The following is a 23716-nucleotide window of genomic DNA, read 5'->3' on the forward strand; positions in this document are numbered from 1 at the left end:
TATAGGGCCAAATTAACTATTGCAGTCTGAGTTAGAACCTTAACTAGTTGACTCTGTGTGCTTGAACCTTTAAGAAAATCGGGGAACTGTTATGGTCTGTCTTAGTTTAGGTTTTATTGCTGTGAAGAGACAGCTGTGAAGAGACCATGGCCACAGCACTCTTATAAAGGAAAATATTTAACTGGGGCTGGCTTACAGTTCACAGGTTTAGTCCATGACCATCATTGTGGGAAACCTGGCAGCATGCAGGCAGACATGACGCTGGAAGAAGAGCTGAGAATTCTAAATCTTGATCTGCACACTAGGCCTAACTTGAGCATGTAAGACCCCAAAGCCCTCCTCCGTGATGACACACCTCCTCCAACAAGGCCACTCCTACTCCGACAAGGCCACACCTCCTAATAGTGCATTCCATATGGACCAAGCATTCAAACACATGAGTTTTGGGGGGCCATTCCTATTCACACCACCACATGGTTTAAACAAGAAAAGTCCCTCAAGAGCTTACAGATATGCTTGGCCGCTGGATGATGCTGCCACCTTGGGAGGTGTGAGGACTCCTGGAGGCAGTGGGTCACTGAGGACATGCCTTTGAAGGGCATACATAGGCCTGGTTGCCTCCTCTTTCTCTCCCTGATTCCTGTCTACGATGTGGTGAACAGTGAGTATCTTACTCTACATGAGGACTCACCATGGGCCTAGAAGCAACGGAACCCAGAATTCAGAACAGAAATTCTGTAAACATGAGTCAGAATAAATCCTTCCTTCCCTCCATTTGTTTGAGTCAACATTTGGTGGGATAGCAATGCAGGAAGGAGCACATTACTGCTACCCTCAGTACATTTTTAAAGAAGGAAACGAAGGTTGTTTACTCTGACAACTTCAGCAAAGGGCAACATTTCAGTCAAGTAGGTCTTTGCTGTCCTTCCAATCCTACCTAGGGAACCACCCACATTCCATGTCCTGGTGGATTTGATTCTACCTGATTCATGAACGCAGTCTTCATTCTCTAATACTCAGAAACCCGGGAAAGGAGAGGAGTAGGGGGGGACACCCATCTTTTTACTGGGAAACCCCAGTATTTTTCCACCCTTCTAAGGATGAGGGTCATGGCTCTGTCCTGCTCATCTGACTTTCTATGTTAGTGTTGACACTGAGTCTTCGCCCAACATAAAGCACAGGAAACTTCATCCTTCCTTAGCTGCTGAAGGGCTGAGCATATGCCCACCAGGAGCAGAGCCCAGGTCAGAGGCTTTGATTTTTCTTTTGTGTCCCAGCCCTCTAATCAAGCCTTTCTTTCACCCACTCGGATGCCCTCTCTCCTACCTCTGATTTTTCACTCTGTGCCATTCTTCGTCTTCACACACAAAGAAAAGGATTTCAGATGTGAAGAGGAAATGGACAGTTATCATTACAGATGACCCATTAGAAAGAAGCATCCGCTGGTTTGTTTGCTCATACAAAGGTGTCTTTTCTGCCATGAGCTACTGTAGAGAGGAGCACATTCAGATATAATTTCCCATGATTACCCTTTGATTGGAGATTCTTTCCCCAGCTTCTTCTGGGTATTTGGAGATATAAACAAACTGCCTACAAATGTATCCCATCCATCAAACCCTTCTTCCTCTTATATGAAGATTCTGCTTTGCAGGAAAACATTGTCTCCCTGTTAAAATGGCAAGAAAAGAAATTCCACAGTTAAGACAGATCTGGAAAAAAAATCTTTGTCCATGAAATTTGTTCTGAGCCAAATGCATTTCTTTCCTTGGGAAGAACTAGACAATAGATGAAGAAAAACTCATCTAAAGCAAGCTTAAATGGTTAGATGAGGAGCAGAGGCGGTGAGCTGTCAGCCCCATTAGAAGCTAGCTGAATGAATGCTTTGAGTAATGCTGAAGAGACAGCAAGCCAGGCTAAATGGAACTGACTGTTATCATGATTTAGGGGTCCTCCTTCTGAAGCCTTGAGTGGGATGCCGGAGCCCACTCTTGAGCAGCGTGGAGGTGGGATTTCTTTCCTGGACCATGATCGACATGTTGTCAAGGAGTCTAAGAATTACCATCCCAAGAGGATCTTCTCGGGGAAAGAGGTTGGATGGAACTCTATCAATGGGAAAATGTTTATGAGATCAAAGATGTGCACTTAAAGAATTTTTCTTTGAAAGAGACGCAAGGCAGGCCTGTTCACATAGTCAACAGCTAAATTAGAGAGGAAAATGGAAGAATACCTGAGAATTAGATTGAACAATTCCCCAGTGTAAAGAAGGAAACATTTTGGTGGCTTAACAAGACAAAAGCACTCTACACAAAGCCCGGCACGAACATTACTATTCAGTAGGCAGCCTTGTCTGAGGTAATGCAGAGACTCAGGCTTCTTGCATCTGATGATCTTGGACCGTTCTCCGTCAGAATTCCCATATTTAAACAAAACCTTCTTCCTCTTGTATGAGGAAGTCTTCATTCTCTAATACTCAGAAACCCCGAGAAGGAGAGGAGTCAGAGGGGAACACCTACCTTTTTATTGGGAAACCCCAGTATTTGTCATATTTAAACAATAGATAGACGATCATGGAGAGAAGATGTCACTTCCACCCATATTCCTTCAGTCAGGATTCAGTCAGGTGGACAATGTTCCAGGAAGGGAGGGTGGGAAATGTAGTCCTTACATGCAGGAGGTTGAATAGCACATTCTACCCTACCCTGCTTCAGTGAAGCAACAATACCACAGAGTGTCTGGAACTGCAGACAACAAGCTGCTTCAGGAACTGGGAGAAAACCTAAGGTCATGGACAAAGCAGTCCTCAGATCACATGCACAATGAACAGGCTTATATGAAATAGCCAGGTGGCCAAGTGGTCAGCTCTTAGCTAGCAGAGACAGGTAAATCTCTGAGTTCCAGGCTAACCTGGTGTACATTCCAGGCTATCTGGGGCTACATGGTGAGATTCTGTCTCAAAAAACAGACAAAAAGAACTGGAAAGTCATCCAGACAGTGAGATGGTCACAGTCATGTACAACCTATGAGTGAGGCATAAAGGCGGGAAAGACTTTAGAATTAATCATCGGTAGTGGAGCCCTAAACACTGAGCTAGCATTTACAAAAGCTAAGGCTAAGCCAGGGGGAAAAGAGTAAGACCTGGAAAGGTTAAGAAAATAGGAATGAGGTAACAGGGTGGGTATCAAGACAGACTGCGAGATCTTTTGTTCAACTTCCTGGAGAAGATCAGGCTTGGGCCAAGGAAAAAGGCAGAGCCTACCAACAGGCATTACATGTGAACAAGAAAGGCTGGGCATGCGCTATCCTTTAGGTTATCAGTATGCCAGGGTATGGTGGTACACACCTTTGACCCAGGATTTAGGAGGTAGGGAAAAGCAGATCTCTGAGTTTGGGCCAGCCAGGTCTATACAGTGAGCTTCAGGCTAGCCAGGGTGAGATCCTGACTCAAATAAAAACAATAAAAATAGATCTGCTTATTTGTTGTTTGTGTGTATCTCACTCTTCTCTCTGTCCGTCTGTCTGTCTGTCTCTCTCGCTCTCTGTGTATTGGTATATATGTATGTGTATGTAGGCTGGAGGGCAACTTTTGGGAGTTGGTTTCACCATGTTTGTCCCAGGGGTCAAACTCATCGGTTAGACTTGGTGGCAAAATATTTTGTGCACTGAGCCATCTCACCAACCCCCTTCTTAGACACAGGCAAGCGTAAAGCAAAACACTCTCATTTGTACACATTGTGTCTCTGAGAGGAGTGCACAGTCCCTGCTGGAAACATCCCCTGTGTTGAACTCTGAGCTTCCTCACACACGTCTGCTCCCCATTTTCTGGCCAGAAGCAGTCAGTGCTCATACTGTGATTTCCCTCTGCTCTTCATAACCCAGTCACCACTCCAGAGTTCTGTCATATTCAAGCAATCCAAAACAGTTTCCTTCTGGCTTGGGTCTGCACAGCATGGTAACATCGTTTTCTTTAGGTAACAAAGGCAGGGACCACCCAGGAAAGCCAATACCTCAAGACGCTTAAGATGCCAAGATGCATATATTTATTCACATTTTGATTTATGAATGGAAAGGGTTTTTTTGTTCCCATGCCACAAAGTGTTGTTTAAAAAACAAGTACTACCAGTTAATAGCTAATAGCTACGATTTGTAAAGAGAAGTACGAAGTAAAAATAACAGATGCAATTCCTTTGGTGTACACAAGACTTTGACATTTGCTTGCTCTGTCATGAGCCTGTGGGTGCCGCCCTTTTCCTGTTTGTGGCATCTGCCCTTGCCATCCAAATGTTTTCCCCACTTGCTGTACTCTTGTTTCACCGGTTCATGTTTGCAGCACACCAAAACTGCCAGCTATTTCCCACAACAACCTGTTGTCAAGCTTCTGTTCGTTGACACATTACAACAAAAGGAAGCACAATTGGAGCTCATGTGTGTCTGTGTTCAAGACCGGCATGAAAAGCTTTTCACTCGCTCGCTGCCCATCTAGATCATATACAATAACGGTCAAGAACTCAGCTAGCAGCATGCCAACCACCAAAGCCAGTTGTTCAAAGGCTAGACAAACAGAATTCTGGGATGCTGTTTCCGGTCGAGGTTTCTAGCTCGAATGGTTCCAGCTGACGATACTCAAATGTCACACGGTTGATGTGTTTTCCACTGGAGACCATGCGCAGCACAGCATTGTCACAGCTAATTTTCATCTGGGCTATAATTAATGGGGAATCGGGAGGAGAATAAATGTTTTCCAATAGGTTAGAGAACAGTCAAACCAGTGCTGTCCACTATGTAAGTCAAACACAGTGAAAAGGTGAGGGATGGACACAGATGGCACCTTGCTCTCACATAGTCAAATTGCTTTCAGTCAAAACATTTTTTAAAAAACTATACAACCAGCTGTAGACTCATAAACTGGACCCAGCCTTTTCTGCACATACAGGACACATACAGGGTAGAAAGAAGTGAGATTATCTCTTTGGCCTTTGTCTTGTTGTCCTGCCTACAATGCTTAGGTGGCAAGGGGACTCTGCTTCATGCAGGCCCTTCTCCGACACAACACAGTTTAGGCTGTAGACAGATTCTTGGTGATACGAGTCAGTTAGTGATCAGAGGAGGAACTGTAATGTGGGGTGATTGTGTGGACCAGACAATCCCACTTACTCTACTTTTAGTCTAGACAATGACTACATTTTACATGTTCATAAAACCTCATTTGCACAGAGTGGGTGCTCAAAACAGGCTTTTGTTCTCTTGCAGTGGATCTCAATCATCCTAATGCTGTGACCCTTATGCTGTGGCGACTCCATAAGAAATTATTTCATTGCTACTTCATAACTGTAATTTTGCTACTGTTACGAATCATAATGTAGATATCTGATATGCAGGATATCTGATATGGGACCCCTATGAAAGGGTGATTTGACTCTTGACCCACAGGTTGAGGACCTCTGTTCTATTGTTTACCAACGCCTATTAAAACCATCCTAGCATGGAATAGCTTTGAACATTCTCACTTGGCTGACATCCAATATTTTCATTATCTGTTCAGGCATCTGACACGTGTTCATTGCTTCTCCTGGCAGGTATGCCTGAGCAGCTTAGCAGAAAGTCTCACTGTTTTCATTTAAAATTACCTTCCATTTTTTTTTCCAGCAACAATTTGATTCCTGACACACATTTTATATTATTCTCTCTGCCATTTTAATTTTCTCAGTCTTCCTCCTCATGTTTTGTATCTACAGGATATTTATCAATTCTGAGACACGCTACCATTGTGACAACGTCACTGTGTCATGGGTGCCTCACAGACACAATCCCTGCATGCAAATGAGGCAAAATGGCGCCCTGAAGTCACTAAGGTGAAAGTCTATGTGAAAGCATGATGTTCAACCCTGATTTCTTTCAAATGTAAATATGGGAGAACCTAGATTGACTTCTGCCTGGAAAGCCAAGGTTATTTTTCAAGGCTGTTTTTCTTTCTGGTGTCACTCTGAACAAAATATATCCTATTTCCTTCAGTTGATTTGCATACTATTTGTTTTGACATCATTTATAACAAAATTCAATTTAAAGGGCAGGGTCTAGTTCTATGGTTTTGGACGAAACTTAAAGTACATGGGCACGGGGAGAATGAAAGAAGGGGAAGCTGTGTGTGCAGGATGCCAGCTCAGTAGTAAAGCCCTCAGCATATGGGTGAGGCTCTGTGTCTGGTCCCTAGCACCACACAAATAAACGAATAAGAAAAAAAGCTAAAGCAAGAAAGAAACTTAAACTACCCAAAATTAACCAAAAAGTTACAATATTTAAGCTTTAAATCCCTTAACATTGGTTTCTGTTATATTTATCATTTAGACAAAGCAGGTTTTTTTAAACCTAATTCCTATAATTTAACTAGAAATAGTATGGGTTTGATTATCTCATTTTAAGTCACAAGCCTTCTTCACAATCTTATCATTTCACTACACTCAAATACATGTCCTTAAAGGACTCCAAAGGCTGAGACAGGAAGACCAGAAGTTCAGCCTAGGCTGTGTACTGAGACCCTGTCTCATAAAACAAAACAAAACAAAAAATATTTTCTCAGCTTCATCGAAGTAAGTTTAGACACCTTTAGGAAATCATCTTTGCCTCACTGAGATAAATAAGTGCTTGATTTAGTCCAGCCTCACAGCCGTTTCCATGCCTGGGAATCTAAGGAGGGGGCAGGACACAGCAGGACTTCCTGCCTACCTGTGTACATGAATTCTCTTTCAGAGTCATTTTGTTTACTGAGGGTTCAGCATTAGTGCAGGAAGAGAAAATACTGGCGAGGTGACCTTCTTTTAACATCAGGATATAATTGATCAGAAGCCAGTCTGCTTTGCAACTTTATTACCTAGTTGGGGAAAGATCTGTGGGTGTGGGAGAGAAGAACACTGAAGGGGCAGACTGGTCTGTGCAATTTGGCATTGGTGTTCTTTGTCTTTGGTTTTAGTGTGTCTCTTCCCAGATTACCAACGATTCCTGTCGCCTCAAGGATAGGTATGAGGACAGCCTTTATAGAGTTGTTCTGAGGTCGGTAGTTTGGGCCTCATCCTCACCTTAGCTTGAACACATGGCCATCCTCTTTGGTCTCTGGCAAGGCAAAGCTGGCCCTGTTTGGCAGCTACATCCTAAAGCAGCTTTTTTTTTTAATGATGAACACTTGGAGGTTTTAGAATTTGCCTCTGGGTTGCAATGGCCTTTGAGGGGCTGTAGAAGTTGGGGACCTTCAGGGGCTCAGAGACATTCTAGAAGTCTTACTGCGCTGCTGTGTATGTGACTGTAATAATTCATTTCCATATATATATGTGTGTGTGTGTGTATACACATACATAGTAGACACAAATAGATACATGTACATATACCTGTACATAAATATGTGCACATATGAGTATGTATCAGATACAGGTAGTAAAGTTATTTAGTTATTATTTTGTTATTATACTGTTACCAATCATTGATACTTTTACTATTTGAACTGTCAGTCAACAAACAAGTTAGTCTCCAGAGGATAAAAGCAGAGATTCTTCCTAAAGTGGAGAAACATTGTCTTCCTCACACTTTTCCTTAAATACACATTTGTGCTGTTCCGTAGGTTTCTCTCTTGATGCCTGATACTTAGGTAATGAGTTTTGACACTATAGGCTCTAGAGTAAAATTCTCACATTGGCTTGACATATAAAATAATTTCTTAGTAGAATTTACCTTCTTGTATATGAAAAGTTGAAGTGTCTTATTTAAGGAAATAACCCTGATAGCCACATAAATGACAACTGAAGAACGTCTCACCAGGGCCGTGAAAGGGGTAGCACAGGTCCGCCAAAGGCATCATCTTAGAGGGGTCCAATCCAGTTCCTCCCAGCAGCTCCACAAAGTCGCCAGTTCCACCACAGCCAGCAGCAGGTTTCTAAGAGAATAAAGCAGTGGACAGAGCAAGATGCAGATAAACCTATTACACAGGTCAAGCTGAGCCAAGGACGAGTCAGGGAATGCATCCTGTCAGCCTTCAGCTTGCAGCTCTGCCTTGACTGGACATCAGAAACTCCGGAAATTGGTTAAGGTGAAAACAAAAACAACAGCAATGACAACAACAACAAAAATCCAACCTCTCACGAATTAGTTTTCAAAGTCAGTTGAGTTGATTAGTCATTTTTTAATGTATATGCACTTTTTAAATTCAATGACTGGAAAAATGAAACAAGAATACGTAAGCTCAGAATAAGATGTATGATCCCAGAACCTGAGGGTGCCTGGATGCATGCCAGTCGCTGGGCTAGCGGAGTGCAGGCAGAGTGAAGAAAGCTGACACGCCTCTATAGTACAATTATACTAGAATTTGTACGTTAAAATTCTGTGTTCTTTCTCAGCTCACTTCCTTTCCTTTTGCTAAAAAGGGAATATTTCTGTTTCTTCCATAAATAAGGATTTAGATTACTCATGGGTATATTTTTAAAAAGAAAAGACATCTAAAAAGAATGTGATTTGGAGCTCAAGTTAGCCAAATTTATCATTTGCTCAAATTCTTTTCATGTTACTAAAAAGAATTCCTTCTAAGCCTCTGAAACCATCATTTCCTGCTTCCCCGAATCCTCCTCCCATGGTTCTCAGCCAGTAATTTCTGTGCCTCCCTCAACACACACAGAGCGTGCATTCCGGGTCTCACATGCTGCTCTTGGCCCCTCCCTGCTTCTCATGCCCAGGTTAGCCTTGAATTCATGTCACTCCCCCCAAGTGCTGTGGTGATTGGAGTGAGCTGCAAATGTGTACTAAATTCTTAATGAAGTTTTTAATCATGGCTCTATATTTTCAATCTCCACTGTCTCCTGTCATCCATGTAGCTAGGTTTGCCTGCGACCCTGTTATCAGTGATGTGTGCTCATTAAGAGATCTAGTGTGGCAGGTAGCCAGAAGTTTACCTGCTAAACCCTGGCACACAGGAGTCAAAATCTACAACTGTGGACTTTAAATGCCCGTCCACATGGATGCACACACATCAGACATTTAGAAGAACACTGAAATATCACGGCACTAAAGCTACAACATCGTGTAATGGCAGCTGTTTGGCTAAGGAAGGGAGACAATAGGGGCTGCTTATGTTTAAAAAACCTACTATGTGCATGGCTGTGTACGTAGATACTTCAAACATAATTTCATTACATGATGAAATAAAGATTTAATTAGGCCCACTGTGCACAAGTTTGTGAACTGAGAGTCAAGTAAGCTGTTTAGGAATGAAAGAACATAATTGTCTTTCCCATGAGTAGACAGACAGAAGTTTCCACTTGGTGAGCGATGACATCTCTTTCCTCTTTGTAATCCTCTCAGGTTTTCTTATAAACAGTGGTGGAAACTGAGCTGCATGGGGACTGTCTGGGGTTCTAGGACTCAGCAGCAGCTCCTCTATGTCTTTGCTGAAGTATTAAAAAACTCCTACCATCTTTTGCTAGATTACCACCCTGTGCCAAAGGTGCAACCTGGCTTGTTGAACTGGAAGCCAAGTCCCCACTGCTCCTTACGAACGTTATGAATGGAAGTCTCACCTGCCAGAAAGCTGAAGTGCTTACAGAATGATCCGGAGTGGCTCACTAGCAACAACCAGAGTCATCTCACAGGGGCCATAAAAAGGACAGCATGCTCCAAAGACCATTCAGCAGGCGGAAGCCAGAATGACCTTCAGACAGCACACATCAGGCCGAATCCCACCCAACCCCACCAGCTTTCCCACTGGGCACCCGCTGGGCACAGCCTCTTTGGGCGGACAGCACGCTCCAGCACTTCCCAGCTCCCTCTCTGCCTTGCTTCCTCCCATCTCTAGGATCCAGTAAGCCTATTTCTGCCTGGGCAGCACTGTTCCCTCTGCCCCTCCTCCCTCTTCTGGCTGCTGCTCCTTCTTCTATCGCTCCAGTCAGACCTTGAGCACCTTCTCAAACGTTTCCTTTTCTGACCATGTTGTCTCAGGTAGTTCTTTCTGTCTACCCACTTTCCACCTCCTGTCTAACAAACTATTGTGCTGTATTTTGTGTACAGACTCACTGTGATTTGAAATCTGCAATAATGTTGCCTGTGTCATCCCACTAGGAAATAGGCTCCCTGTGAGCAGGACCTGCCTTGTTCATTGCTGATTTTTAGAATCTAGAATAGACCCTTGTACAAAGGAATTTATTATTGTTGTTGTTTTGTTACTATTATTTGGTAGCACTAGTGAAAGGAAGATCATGCTATGTAATCCAGGCTAGCCTGACACAAGGTGTTCTTCTATCTCAGTCTCCCAGTGCTAAGATTACAAGTATAAGCCACCCTACCCAGGTCTCAATATCTAGGCCTCAAAAACAAAGTAGATCTTAAAGGAACTGATGCCTAGAACACAGTAGATACTAAAATCTTAAGGAGAATACCAAATATCTCCTTAGTGTTTCTGTACCTGAAACGCAGATCCCCTGCTCTAGCACCATACTTCCCACCTCCTAGACTGTACATCAAGGACAGCCCAGCATGCAAACACTGCCAGGGTGGGCTCAAAGCATGCAGACATTCTTATCAAAGGATCCCTCCTCGGTCAAGGTCCAACAACAAAGAAGCAGCAGGGACAGAGAGTCTGGGTGATGGAGGAAGTTGGGTATAAATTATTTCTCTCAGTCATGTTCCTTATTTAGTTTTCACAAGGATCTATGTATTTAGGAATGCTGGCTGCCTCTGATACCACTAAATGCATGTGTTCTCTTAACTCGGGCCTATGAACAATGACAAGGAAATGAGTGTGACTCACAGAGAAGTCACTATCTATGCAAATGGACTGCACAAGTTGGTAGGAATTTCACAGCTAATTTTTTTTAAAGCAAAATGTCATATAACACGCTCTTCAGAATTTTACTGCTTTTGTGATATCAAAATCCAATTCCATATTTTATGCCACTGTTAGCATTCTTTCATAGCAGAGTGCTGTCAATGAGAGAGCCTTCCTTCGTATCAAAAGAAAATTCCAATAATCAGGAAAGCAGCTGTGTCGATGACTCACAGGCAGCTCGGCTAGAAGAGGAGTTTTGTAAAAGAGGAAAGTACAAGAGTGTTCAATTGTAATTACATACTGCAGCTTTACCAACTAAAAGCATTTCCTATGCTACAAGAGAAATACTAGAGTAGTCAGAATGGACACCTGAGTGTTTGCCTGCAGCATGACTGAAATAGATGTTGAGGAAGCCACATCTTTGAGAGCATCATGCAGAAGACCTAAAAGCCTGGGGCCCGAACAGTTTCAGCTTCTTGACACATGGAATGCTCTGGCTCTGATAAAAACAAGTGGCCTTACCAACTGGCCAAGGAGCAAGCAAGCCACTAACCTTTACCTGAAGGCCGTGCAATTGTCCCAGGGTGAGGTCAGAGATTTTGATTGCCACTGGGTAAATGATGGAGAAGCTGCAGTTTTGGTGCTGGCGTGGAACCACCAGAGTAAACCTTCCACTCGGGGTCTGGGAGATGACATTGCAAGCTTTAGGAGGAAAAATAAAATTACAGTTACATTATTTGGAGTACTGGGTTTTTAATAGAAATTCATGGTACCCTCACTCTAGATTTCAGTTCATGGTCTAGAAGATATGTCCAACCTGGACCCGCTGGCCACATGTGCCCCAGGATAGTTATGAATGGTGCCCAACGTATTTGTAGAAGACCAGCATCCAAAGGCTGGACCTCTCTGGTTAGGTTTTGTGCCCAGGAAGAGGTATACATCACCATGACAAGCCGGGAAAGGGAGCTGGGGAATCGACAGTGCCATGTGAATATTGTCAGGAAGTGCCAGCTACATGGGGCTCCTCACCTTTGTCTCTGGGTCACAACAACTCTAAGGTAGGAACTCTTTACCAGTCAAACAGCAGGGCTGAGAATAGTTCCAGGGGCACTTCTGTAAAGTTGAGTCTGGGTCTGATCTGGGAGGACAGGGCTCAACCGTGAAGTCAGAACCCAATCCCGTGTGAAATCCTCACCCATAGACTTTAGACCCATGGCATTAGCTTTTAAATAAGGCCATGAGTAATTTTATTCTAAAGATGTCTTGATAGTGACAAAAGAAGTTGAGAATAAAACAGACAAAAGAAGTTGAGGATAAAATAATACATATTTGCTGGGTATTGAAAAATGTAACGTTGACTAAATGGTCAATTTTTAAATCTTGGTAGTCTTAAGGTTTTCTGATTTTTTTTTCTAATTTCAAGTCTAAACTTGCAAGTGAGTTCTATCATGAAACAGAGGAATAAGATTTGCCTTTCTGCTTCCTCACCTCCTGCCTCCTCCTTATATTTTTAATTACACTTAATTTCAGAAAGAGGTGAAATTCCTTGACAATCCTCTGATTTCCCACCAAGCAAACACCTGGAGAAACATATCCTCCTCAATCGTTCTACTTCTCAGACAGCCTCAACTTTTTAGTTCTCTCCCCCTCTTGCTCCCTCTTTCTTCCCTTCCTCTCGTTTTCCCTCCCTTCTTCCCCCACTAGTGCTGGAGTTTGGACCCAAGTTTTGTGCGTCCTCACACAATCGGTTTACCACCTAACCCTATCCCTAGATGCCAGCTTTTTCTCTTAATGAGGAATTGAGCCAGTGCATGAACTCAGTTTGCTCAGAGTCACACCCTTTCAGCTTTGACTTTGTAGTTTTACAACATACATTGTGTGTCTCTCCATCAGAAGTGGACTGCATTAGGAGGGTGGCTTTGTGGTAGAAGATGCTTATCCTGCCTCTGTGGGATGGCTAGGGAGATCCAACTTGGTTGCTGAACTCATTTGCAATGCCTTGTGAGGGCAGAACAAGAGTTTGGTGAAAAAAATAAAAGTGTCTGTACCATGTGTTCAAGAATTATCTAGCCTGGGAAATAAAATAAAAAACTGTGGTTTAATTTTCATAACACATTCATAATGAATGAAGAGTTCACACTATTTCTTGGTTTCATTCTGTGAGGTAATATGGTCTTTACAAAGTAGGGGTGACCACCTCCCACTGTCTTGCCTTTTGCTTGAGCTTACTTACGGAAGAGGTTGGGATCTGTCTTTACGGTTAACGTGAATCCATTTCCTGGTTCATGGACCCGGAAGAAGACCATGGCCACATTCTGGGAAGATCTGATGCTCCTTCCAGTGAGACCATTCTCACAGAAATCTGTGTACCGCTTCATGGTGGGTAGAGGGTGATCCTGAGAGCTTGGGAATTTCTCCCCCTTGAGGATCCAACCATCAAACACCTTAAAATGATAATGACAACAATAATAGTACAGGCATAGCCGGCCACTTTCACCCTCTCCTGAAATCAGACTTTGTCGGAAAGAAGGGAAAGTTACCCAGCAATGAGCTGCAAGTGAGGAACCCATAGTGCCTGCTCACAGCTTGCTTGTTCTTCATCCATATTTATTTACACTATGCAGATGTGATAATATTATCAATTGATATCTTTTCTGCATAAGCCTTTAAGTTGCTAAGTTAGCACGCCTTTTTATACTTTATCGACTAGTTTGGGAAAAGGAAATTAATTATAGACATCGCTGGTTCTTCTGCTGTCGTTTCCACATTCAGATGAACTCTCCAGGAGTGCTGTTTGGAGTCTAACTTCAGTTTCTATTCTCCTCCAATCAGTGAAATGTGAACAACAGCAACATATCTCAAAAAGAAAGGAGCAACAGGGCTGGAGATGACTGAGGGTGTTTGTAATCCCAGCAGGCAGAGGCGGGAGGGGGAGGGGAGCATCGTGAGTGTGCGTGTCAAAATGATGGAGTGAGAGAGGAGGGGAGGAAAGCAGAGTAACAGGCTTCTGTGCCAGTGGCTCACTCTTCACATTAAAAAAAAAGTCACCTCAAGTTATTTATATATATAAATATATATATAAATAATTTATATATATAAATAATTTATATATAAATAACTTATTATATATATATATATATATATATATATAAATGGTGCAGTCAGGCAGTGCTGGCTAGCAAGCCATGTAAGCTGGGACAAAGGGTCAAAATCAATTGACACTGCTCTCAAAAATCACCGCAGGTCTCCGTTTTAATGAGTCCACCATTGCAAAATCACCAACAACAATAATTGCAAATTATTTCTAGCAAGCTTGACAGGTTCCCAAATGGTTCTACTTTGGAGGTCTTAAGCGTGACTGTTTTCTTGGGGCAGTAGAACTGCACCCAGCCTCTCTCCACTGACCTGTGCTGCTGTGGAGACTGAAGTGGGGATGATGTGAGGGCTGGGTGATTCCCCTCCCTTCTTGCTCTCCGGTCTCAAACTCCGCTTTCAGCCTCCCTCCCCCAACCCTATCAGTGCCCCACTACTCCAAAACCCTGTCAGCCCTGCTCTGAAGAGCCTCTGCGCTCCTGGAAGAGCGAGGTGGGTCCAGACCTCAGAGGACAAGAGAACTCATCTGCCTTTGTGGTAGACTCGCGCGCTCCTGCTAACTATTTTTTGCCATGTTTTGTCTGCCCCAGATTGCACTACAGCGTCTCACGCTGCAAGTTCAAGCGCTAGGAAGTTCCCACTTGGGGAGAGTACGGAAGGGATATTAAACCGCCAGCGTCCAGGGCTCCAGACCTGCGGTGTGAGGCCAGCCTCCTGCTGGGAACCCACCCTCCCGGGCTCCCCCAGGGCTCTTCTGCGAGGCAGACACGCATTGCTTCAGAGCTGACCCCCGGAGTCCAGGCGTGGGGACATGCGGGCCGAGGCTGCGTGGAGGGGAGCCCCTCACCTTCAGGAAGTCTCCACCCTGGCAGTCGATGGAAACTAGGTCGTAGTGGATGGTGATGAACTCCTCCGGCTCCCCGATGAAGAAGGCGGCGCAGTGCAGCTGCGGCCGGTCGGCGATGAAGGTGAACTGGCCAGGCAGGCTCAGCATGTCCAGGCACCCTGGGAGAGAGCATGGGCCGGTCCCCGATGGCCGCGGGAAGCCGCTCTCACCACGCCCCATCCCCTGACTCCGCAGCGCGCCCCAACCTGGAGCTCCCAGCTCAGGCTGCGCGGGATTCCCTCGCTGTGATTTGGAAGGAGCCTTCAAGGAATGCCACACCCGGGAGGTCCCAACCAGCACCCGGCTAGAACCTGTGTCCTAGGTGCAGAGCGCCCGCCTCCCGCCCCCCAGGCCCACACACTGGAGCAGGACAGCCCCAACTCACGCAGAGCCCGGCGGTACGGCTGCTCCTCCGCCAGGTCCCGCTTCAGATTGGCGCTAAAGAGCAGGAAAGGGTCGTAGTCCAGGGCTTCTTGCACCTGGCAAGGAAAGTGGATTTGTCCGGCAAAGTTCAGGGGGAGGGAAAGAAAGTGAACCAGGAGCAGGCCACCCTTCTTGCAGCACAGAGAAGCGAATAGGGAGCGAGGGAGTCCGTGTCTCCCCAGAGGCAACAGACAATGTGTGACTTTCACTCTTTGCATCAGATCGAGGTTCCCAGGCCAGAGAAAGACAGGCAGTTAGGATGCTCAGAGGCAAGGAGAAAGTCTAGGGGGAAAGGATGCAGCAGAAAAAGAATCAAAGCCTGCCTCTGTCCCTGGCTGAACACGGGAAAGGTGTTTAGGATCAAAGGAGGATGGCTCACCTCTAGGTGCCGGCTGTCTCCCCTCAGGGCTGTCAGGAGGAGCAGGACGAAGTGACCCTGGAGTTTGAAGTTCGGTGACATGCTGGCCTTGGCTCTGCAGCTGCCGCGCTCCGGCTGCGGAGATCTCAGCCTTCCCACACCCTCGCGCACACTGAGAGCTGCTAGGGTCCCTTTCCTGGGTCTCTTTTATAGAGCAGGAGAGAGGGGAGGCTCTCTGTCCCTTAACTGATCGGAGCTTAGTTACCATGGGTTACCCTGCCTCGGTGACAAAAGACGTGGCGATGACGAGGGTCCGGCTCTCAGCCACAGGTATTTCAGCGTGGCCCAGCATTATTCACCAAGAATGACTTCAATCACCGGAACCTAGCGTCTGACCTAAACGTATAGGAGAAAGAGGGAAGCAGCAGCAGAGACGGCAGAGAGGCATTTTATTTGGCTTCTCAAACATTGTAGTATACTCATATTATATATATTCAGGGGGTTTTTAATTTTTCAAAAGCAACTGACAAAGTTGCACATGCGCATACAGTACGCAGACACAAGTGTCCTCATCACAGGGCCCAGTCATATAACTGTGGATGGGATCCTGCTGGGAACAGCCAAGAGAGCGAACTATGGGTGGATGCTCCCAGACAGTTCTTTGTAGCCAGAACTTTGGCCTCGCTGGAATCTCTGGGCAGAGCACATCACTCCTCTCTGTGCTTCCAAATACCTGGGTCACTTGGATTCACTGGTGGGGAAAAAGTGCTGAAGCTTCCCCAACTGACACACAGGTCCAGTCAAATGGGGGGGGGGGTCTGGACAGGAGACCATGATTTCTGCTTTCTGTCCAGAGCTGTGGGCAATGTTAGAGAGAGACACCCCTCTAGTCTTCCCTACCCCTGAACCACAGGTGGCAAGCACTGCTGGAAAAATTAAACTCGAGACCACAGTGTAAGGTTTTAATGGATGAGAATGGTTATATTTGTGATTTGAAAATACTCAGAAGTAACAGGAATCTCCTGATGATATCGGAATTTGATGTTTTCATATTTGAGACAATGCTGAGCTCTGAGGGCTTTTGTCTTAGGATTTTCATCAGGAGCTCTTCCTGTCCAGCTCTAATGCTGTAGACGGTCCTTAGAGCAGACAACAGAAGCAGAGAGAGCACGCGTGAGCACAGCCATCGCACCCTTCTTTCCAGCCTCCACACTGATTAGGCATCTGGATTTCAGATAGGGATCCAGAGCCTTGAGAGGAATGACAGGAAGGGAAGCGGAAAGCTTAACACCACCCAACAGCCTCAGAGGCAGCAGGACCATCTCCCACCTTGTCTGCACCTAGATTCTCAGGCACATTTGCCTGGCACCCCATGACCTGCCCTCCTCTCCCATCAGCATAGACCAGACCTTGGCTGACCTAGGGTTCACCCCATCACTCACATCCAGTTTGGCTGCATAGTGAGACCTTGTCTCAAATAAAGAGGAAGTATCGTGGAGGAAGGAAAGAACGTAGGATGGGAGGGCAGGAGGAAGGAACGAAGGAAAGACTATGGAATAAAACTTGCCATAGTTAGCCCAAGTCAATAAAAGTATTTTCACTTGTAGCTTGAGCCGGCTGCTATTTATTTTCCTGTGGTAGGAAAATGACTTGAATTCTACTGCTCAGCAGGCAGCTCAGTACAGACATAGTACAGTTTGTAGGATGGTCCTATCCAGCTGATTTCTAGAGCTTATCCATCCTGAAGATCTGAGACCTCACTTGTGTAGATGTACAATTCCACTCACCACTTAGCCTCTGGCAACCGTTGCCAGAGCTATTTTAGATACTTTATGTAAGTTGAAACCTCAGTTTTCAAGAGGGTTGGGAATTGGAGTGTTCCCAACACATGGAAAGTCCTGGCCAGGCAGTGGTGGCACAGGCCTTTAAATCCAGCACTTGGGAGGAAGAGGCAAGTGAATCTCTGTGAGTTCAAGGCCAGCCTGGTCTATACTGAGTGAGTTCCAGGACAGTAAGGCCTGTGTAGAGAGATCCTATCTCAAAAACAAAAATAACAAACAAACAACAACAAAAACCCACCAGACTCTGCCCTATTTGTCATCTATGGCTGGTTTATTTCATTTGAGGTTCATCTAGACGTAGTATGCTACGGGATTCCCTCTTTCTTTGACAATAGCCATCTCAGTAGACAGCAGGTGTGAAGTCATGGCTCACTGTGTTTTTTATTTGTTTTTCCTTGCTTATTTGGTGATGTTGATCATCTTTTTGTATAATTAGTAGTCACTGATGTGCATTCTTTGGAGAAATGTCTCTTCAAATTCCAAGCCTGAGCTAGGTTTAATCCCAGCCCTGGGGAGGCAGAGGCAGTTGACCTCTGAGTTCGAGGCCAGCCTGGTCTACAGAGTGAGTTCAAGAACAGCCAGGGCTACACAGAGAAGTCCTGTCTCAGAAAATAACAACAAAATCCGGAGTCTATTGATAGTAAAGTGATTAGGTTTGGGTTTTGTTGTGCCTTATAGAATTCCTCCTATTTTGTGGGAATTAATGAATCATCAGAAGAATGGTTGTAAATATTTTCTGGCATCCGGGGGTTTACCTTTCCACCATTGATTGATTCCTTTGCTCTGCAGAAGCTTTTTAATTTGATTTATCACCTATGGTATATTTTTGCTTTTGTGACCTGTGTTTTGTTGTCTCAGCTATGAAATCATCGTAAAGATCAATATTGTAAATCTTTTTCCCATTTTTCTGGTAGTTTTGTAGTTTAACATCTTTCCTGTAAGTTATTAATCCATTTTGAGTTTACTTTTGTAAATGATGTAACATAAGGTTTTAAGTTCGCTCTTGTACACACGGATCCTTACTCTTCCTGGTCTCGGGCATTGCTAATGCGATGCATCCTGTCCCCACTGGTTATTCTTGGCATCTTTGTACCAGGTGTGTTCACCTGAATATAAGAATCTGTTCCTGGACGTGTTGTTCTTCTCAGCAGGCCTTTTAGCTCTCCTTATGCCAGTACTGAAATTGACAACTGAAGCTTAGAAATCTGAAGTCAGTAAGTCTGATGCCTCCTGGTTTTTTGTTTTTTTGTTTTTTTTCTCAAGGTTTTGAGGGTTTTTGTTGTTGTTGTTGTTGAGGTTTTATGTTAATTTTAGAATTTTTGTATTTTCATATAAAATAGATTTTATTATTTTCATGTGACTATTTATAGTTATTAATATTATTTTTCAGAGGCATTTGAGATCAGAAAGGAACTAAGTGGATCCCATTTGGGAAATGAGTGTGAGTCAGACTTCGAATGACACCCTCATGTTTCAGCTGCTTCCAACCCCCGTGAAGAGCTACAGTCAGGAGAAGCTAAAACTTCGGCGGGGGCTGAACAAGTATTGGCTGAGAAAGTTCCCACAGTATAATCAGCATGTCAGTGTAATCCATTTTCAAGATATGAGGGTGTCTTCAGAATTCATGGAAAAGGAAAAAACTGAAAGTGGGTCCTGGAAAGCCACTCCCCAGTCTCTTCTGTAGGCTGCCATTCCCAGTCCGGGGTTACTGGGGCTTCACCCAGGCCCCAGCAATTCCATGTCACCACAAGACAGATGAAAACACCTCAAACTTATGTTCTCAAAATCTTCACCCACAAACTGTGGGAGAAGGTCAGAGGCCAGGGCAGGAGACTGTCATAACAAGGCTGTTCCCTTGAGCAAAAGGGGGAAGCAGATTCCAGAAACTTGGAAGTTGTAGGTACCCGGCAGAAATTGCTGCTTTCAAAGAATAGCCATTTCTAAGATAGTTTATCTTTCATTTACAGCAGAAAGCATTAGAGTTGAGCTACAATATCCATGCATTTGTGTCATATACTACAGAGTACTGTGCTGTGTCTGGATAACATTTCAGTAACCACACAAGAGCAAACAAAATAAAACCCACATGAGTTCAACAAGCTTTTTAATCATAAACTTTCTTATCTGTGAAATGGTAGTATACTCTAGAAATTACTGTAGGCATCAAATAGTGTCAGGAATACAGACAGCCTAGATGTAAAAGGTAGCTGTTATTTAATTACCAGTCCTATTCTACATCTTCATCAGCAGGTTTTACCTCTAATGATAATAGTTTTATAAGAGGCATGCATGGGATGTGTTTTCATAGCATCACTAAATTAGAATGAATGACTTCATATTAGAACATTAGCTGACTTTAAAAGCCATGGCTAGAAAATGAGAGGACTAGATTAGAATCTAATTGCAGCACTGCATTTCAAAAGATTAACCAGAAATAGGTCCCATTAAAGATTATGTGTATAGTAGAGGGGAGCTGGTCTCATCAAGGAGAAAAGATGAGATGCAGAGTGGAATAAAATCGAGAAGATAAAGGAGTGAGAGAAACTGAAGTTGTAAAGCAGAAAAAGGAGATAATCAGGACCTGCCCAAAGGAGGAAGCATCATGAAAGCCCATACATACCCCAAAACCTCCCTGCTGAATACTTCCTGCACTCCGCCCTCAGGAGCCAGAGAAACGACTACTGCCCTTTTGAGCCACTGAGGTTTGGAGAGGCCTGTTACTCAAAAAGGAGCCAATAAGGATTCTTCCACTTCCCATCAACATTCCTGGGCTTTGCCCTGCGGATCTCCAGCTTTACAGCTTCTGTCTGTAAAACCCTTTCCTCAGTCACCATCTGTGTCCATGCATGGCCTTGTTCCCAGACAGCCACTTCCAGATCGAGTCAACATCTGTAAAAACAAGATGCCAGTGACGAGCTGAGCTTGTGGGAGAAGAGAATGTGACTAAAAGACAGACGCCAGAAGCCTGTAGCCCTAGCCCTGTAACCAGCAAGGGCTCACCAGCTGGTGCCAGCGCCCTGAAGTGTTAGGAGCACTCTTCCCTTTTCATGCTGACATGTATAAGTTCCTGACTGGCACCACTATGCGCACTTCCTCTGTGGTGCCTGGGGAAGGAAGGCCACCTCACGTCGAGGAGTCAGGGTTTACACAATAGAATAGAAAAATACATACATTACTATATATAATATATTATGTAGAATTTTAATTTTATATTTATATATTATTTGAATATATTATATATTAAATTTTATGATTTTATAATTTTAATATTATATAATTTTTATATAATAAACATTATATAGATAATATATATATTCATCCCTTTGTATCTCATGGTTTTGAAACAGACAAGAATGCTAACCAAATTTACCATTAAAAAGTAAACACCAAGCTCCAATGGAAAAGCTTTTCAATGGCCAAAATTGGAACAATTTGAACAATGAAATAAGATAATATGAGAGTCTCACCAGGTGTACCAAATAACTTCCACAAGCCTTGCTAGTGGTGATAAACGATTGAATAAAGCCTAAGTGGAGAGACCGGACAAGTCCCTCATACAGAATAATCCCAAAACATGTGGCCATTAAATTACTGCTTTCCTTCTCCAAAGTGTCGGAATGGTGAGCTAGGAGTAGCATTAACAGTAAGAAACCCAACAAAACTCTGCCTCAGTCAGATTACAGTAAGTATCAGTAGTCAAAAAAATCATACTGACAGTATGACCCTTCATATAACACACACACACACAAAAAAAAAAAATGGCGCATTTTACCTGAGACGTTCCTCTTCCAAACTCTTACTACTCAGTCTAATCGTGGCTAAAGCATGAGACAGTGTCCAACAGAGATACATCCTGCGCTGTGCCTAAGCAGTAATCCTCAAAACTGACAAGCTCCCAAAAACCTGAGAAATGGTTACAGCCAAAAGTAGCCTAAGGAGACATGGCAAGCAAACATGGAGTCATACCCTGGATGGGACCCTGGAACCGAAAAAGAATATCAGAACAGCTAAAGAAATCAGAATAGAGGGTGAAGTTAGCTGTGTGATTTGGGGGCTTGGGGATGCTTTTTGTTTATTTGTTTGTTTGTTTTGCTCTACAGAAGCTTTTAGATCGATGGCGTCCCGTTTGCCTGTTGTTGCTCTTGTTTCTTGCACTGTAGGAGACTATAAAGACAGGTGCTCTCTCTCATATGTGAATCTTTGCCTCACACCTTTAGATGTATATTCATTTAACTTGACCTACATGTAGAAGCCAGAACACTGAAAAGGGGCCATTGGGAAGGGGAAAAGGAAAGATTTGATGGAGAGGCACAGTAGAACACAGGTGGTATAAACAGGGAAAGGATAATGGGGGGGGGGCTTTTCATGAAGAGAGGAGACTAAATGAGAGGTTGTAGAGGGATAACTTACACCAAGGATAACTAACCTAAGGAGAGAATTATATAAACCTACTATTTTATAAGCTTCCAAAAACCATAAATTAAAAAAGAGTGTGTAAATGGAGTCACCCTACATGGGGGATAAAGCTCTCCCCCAAAGCCATTGGCTGTCAAACCAAAAAAGCCCAATGACAAGTGCAGGAGTCCTCCTTTTGAGCTGTTCATGTGGGGAGGTCCCAGAGACGCACCCCAAAATCAGTACAGACTACTGTCATTGCCCTGCTCTGCCCACCAGAATTTCATGATGAGACCCCATTGCTGAAGATGCCACACGTTGATCTCGGGACATGAAGAAATCAGGGTGGCTCTTACCTGGCAGCTCCCTGCCGACTGCTTTCATACCATGAGAAGGTGCTCTGCAGGCTGCTAGAGGGGAAAGGCATCTCACCTAGCTGTGACTCCACCAGCTACAGCCATGGCAGATCTCACCTAGCTGTGACTCCACCAGCCACAGCCATGACAGGCCTCACACTTTCTGCCCCAGCTCTGGTCCTCAGCCCTTTATTACACAAAAAGCCATATTCCAGTTGGAACCAATCTGCAGCCAGACATTCATCTTTTGGGCAAGTGGGGAAGGACAAGCATTTACAAATAAACCTGGTGCTGGGCCACAGAATTGACAATACCAAAATCCTTCCATTGCTTAGCTCTCTGAGGGCACAGAATTAACAATTAAAAATGCAGGGACACACCCTCCCAATGTGAGGGAAGGTCACCCCAACAGGGCTGGAAGAGGAAGAGCTTTCTTCAGCGATGTGGACCCTGGTCGGCTGGCCATGCTGCAGTATATGGCCATGCTGACAGCGCTCAGGACTCAGTGGCTTTCTTTAAAGACGTAGAGTGGGAGGAGCAGGGGAGCAAGGAATCTAGACGCACTGGAGGAAGAGGATCAAAGTCCACTGTGTACATGTATGAGATTATCCATGAGTAAGTTCTAAAATACTGTATTGTAAATTTTCTCTTGGACCACCAAGATGGCTTAGTGGGTAAAGGAGCCTGCCACCAAGCCCAACTCCCCTGAGTTCGGTCCCCACAATCCATACATATGATGGATGGAGAGAAAGGCCCAAGTTGGTCTTGGTGTTGTCTTCTTGATGAAAGAGAAAAATATGTTAATAGAAATATGAATGGAATTTAGAGAGAGTAATTGAATGTACCACCATGGTTTAGGGGCATAGCTTTTTCTCTGTCTCTGTCATAAAAACCACCATAATAACAACAAGAAATATGCTCATAGTTGAAATTTTTATAAACTTAAAGTATAGATAAAGACAATCCCACTGAAATCAGGGACAAGACAAGGCTGCCCACTCTCTCCATATCTCTTCAACATAGTACTTGAAGTCTTAGCCAGAGCAATAAGACAACTAAAGGAGATCAAGGGGATAGAAATTGGAAAGGAAGAGGTCAAAGTGTCACTATTCGCAGATGATATGATAGTATACATGAGTGACCCCAAAAATTCAACCAGAGAACTCCTTCAGCTGATAAACACCTTCAGCAAAGTGGCTGGATACAAAATCAACTCAAAAAAATCAGAAGCCCTCCTGTATACCAAAGACAAAAGGGCCGAGAAAGAAATTAGGGAAACAACACCCTTCACAATAGCCACTAATAACATAAAGTACCTTGGGGTGACACTAACCAAGCAAGTGAAAGACCTGTTTGAGAAAAACTTCAAGTCTCTGAAGAAAGAAATTGAATATTTTTTCCATCTCAGAAAGAAATTGAATTATTTTCCATCTCAGAAGATGGAAAGATCTCCCGTCCTCATGGATTGGTAGGATTAACATTGTGAAAATGGCCATCCTGCCAAAAGCAATCTACAAATTCAATGCAATTCCCATCAAAATACCAACTCAATTCTTTTCAGACCTTGAA

General features: G+C 44.0%; 1 protein-coding gene across 2 annotated transcripts; it reads right to left on the bottom strand.

Annotated features, from left to right (window-relative positions):
- Positions 1 to 4020: 4020 nt before the first annotated feature.
- Positions 4021 to 15954, bottom strand: Crhbp (corticotropin releasing hormone binding protein). 2 transcript variants are annotated; one of them, XM_021641440.2, is made up of 7 exons: positions 15577 to 15954; positions 15160 to 15253; positions 14736 to 14893; positions 13029 to 13239; positions 11349 to 11497; positions 7801 to 7918; positions 4021 to 4699 (listed from the first exon to the last, which is right to left on the bottom strand). In XM_021641440.2, the coding sequence occupies exons 1-7, from the start codon at positions 15655 to 15657 to the stop codon at positions 4542 to 4544; spliced, it is 969 nt and encodes a 322-aa protein (XP_021497115.1). In that variant the 5' UTR covers positions 15658 to 15954; the 3' UTR covers positions 4021 to 4541. The 2 variants fall into 2 exon arrangements, with proteins under 2 accessions (XP_021497115.1, XP_021497116.1); XM_021641441.2 differs by having other exon boundaries at positions 11355 to 11497; positions 15577 to 15951.
- Positions 15955 to 23716: the final 7762 nt, after the last annotated feature.

Source organism: Meriones unguiculatus, chromosome 6 (assembly GCF_030254825.1).
Source record: "Meriones unguiculatus strain TT.TT164.6M chromosome 6, Bangor_MerUng_6.1, whole genome shotgun sequence".
Taxonomy (NCBI): domain Eukaryota; kingdom Metazoa; phylum Chordata; class Mammalia; order Rodentia; family Muridae; genus Meriones; species Meriones unguiculatus.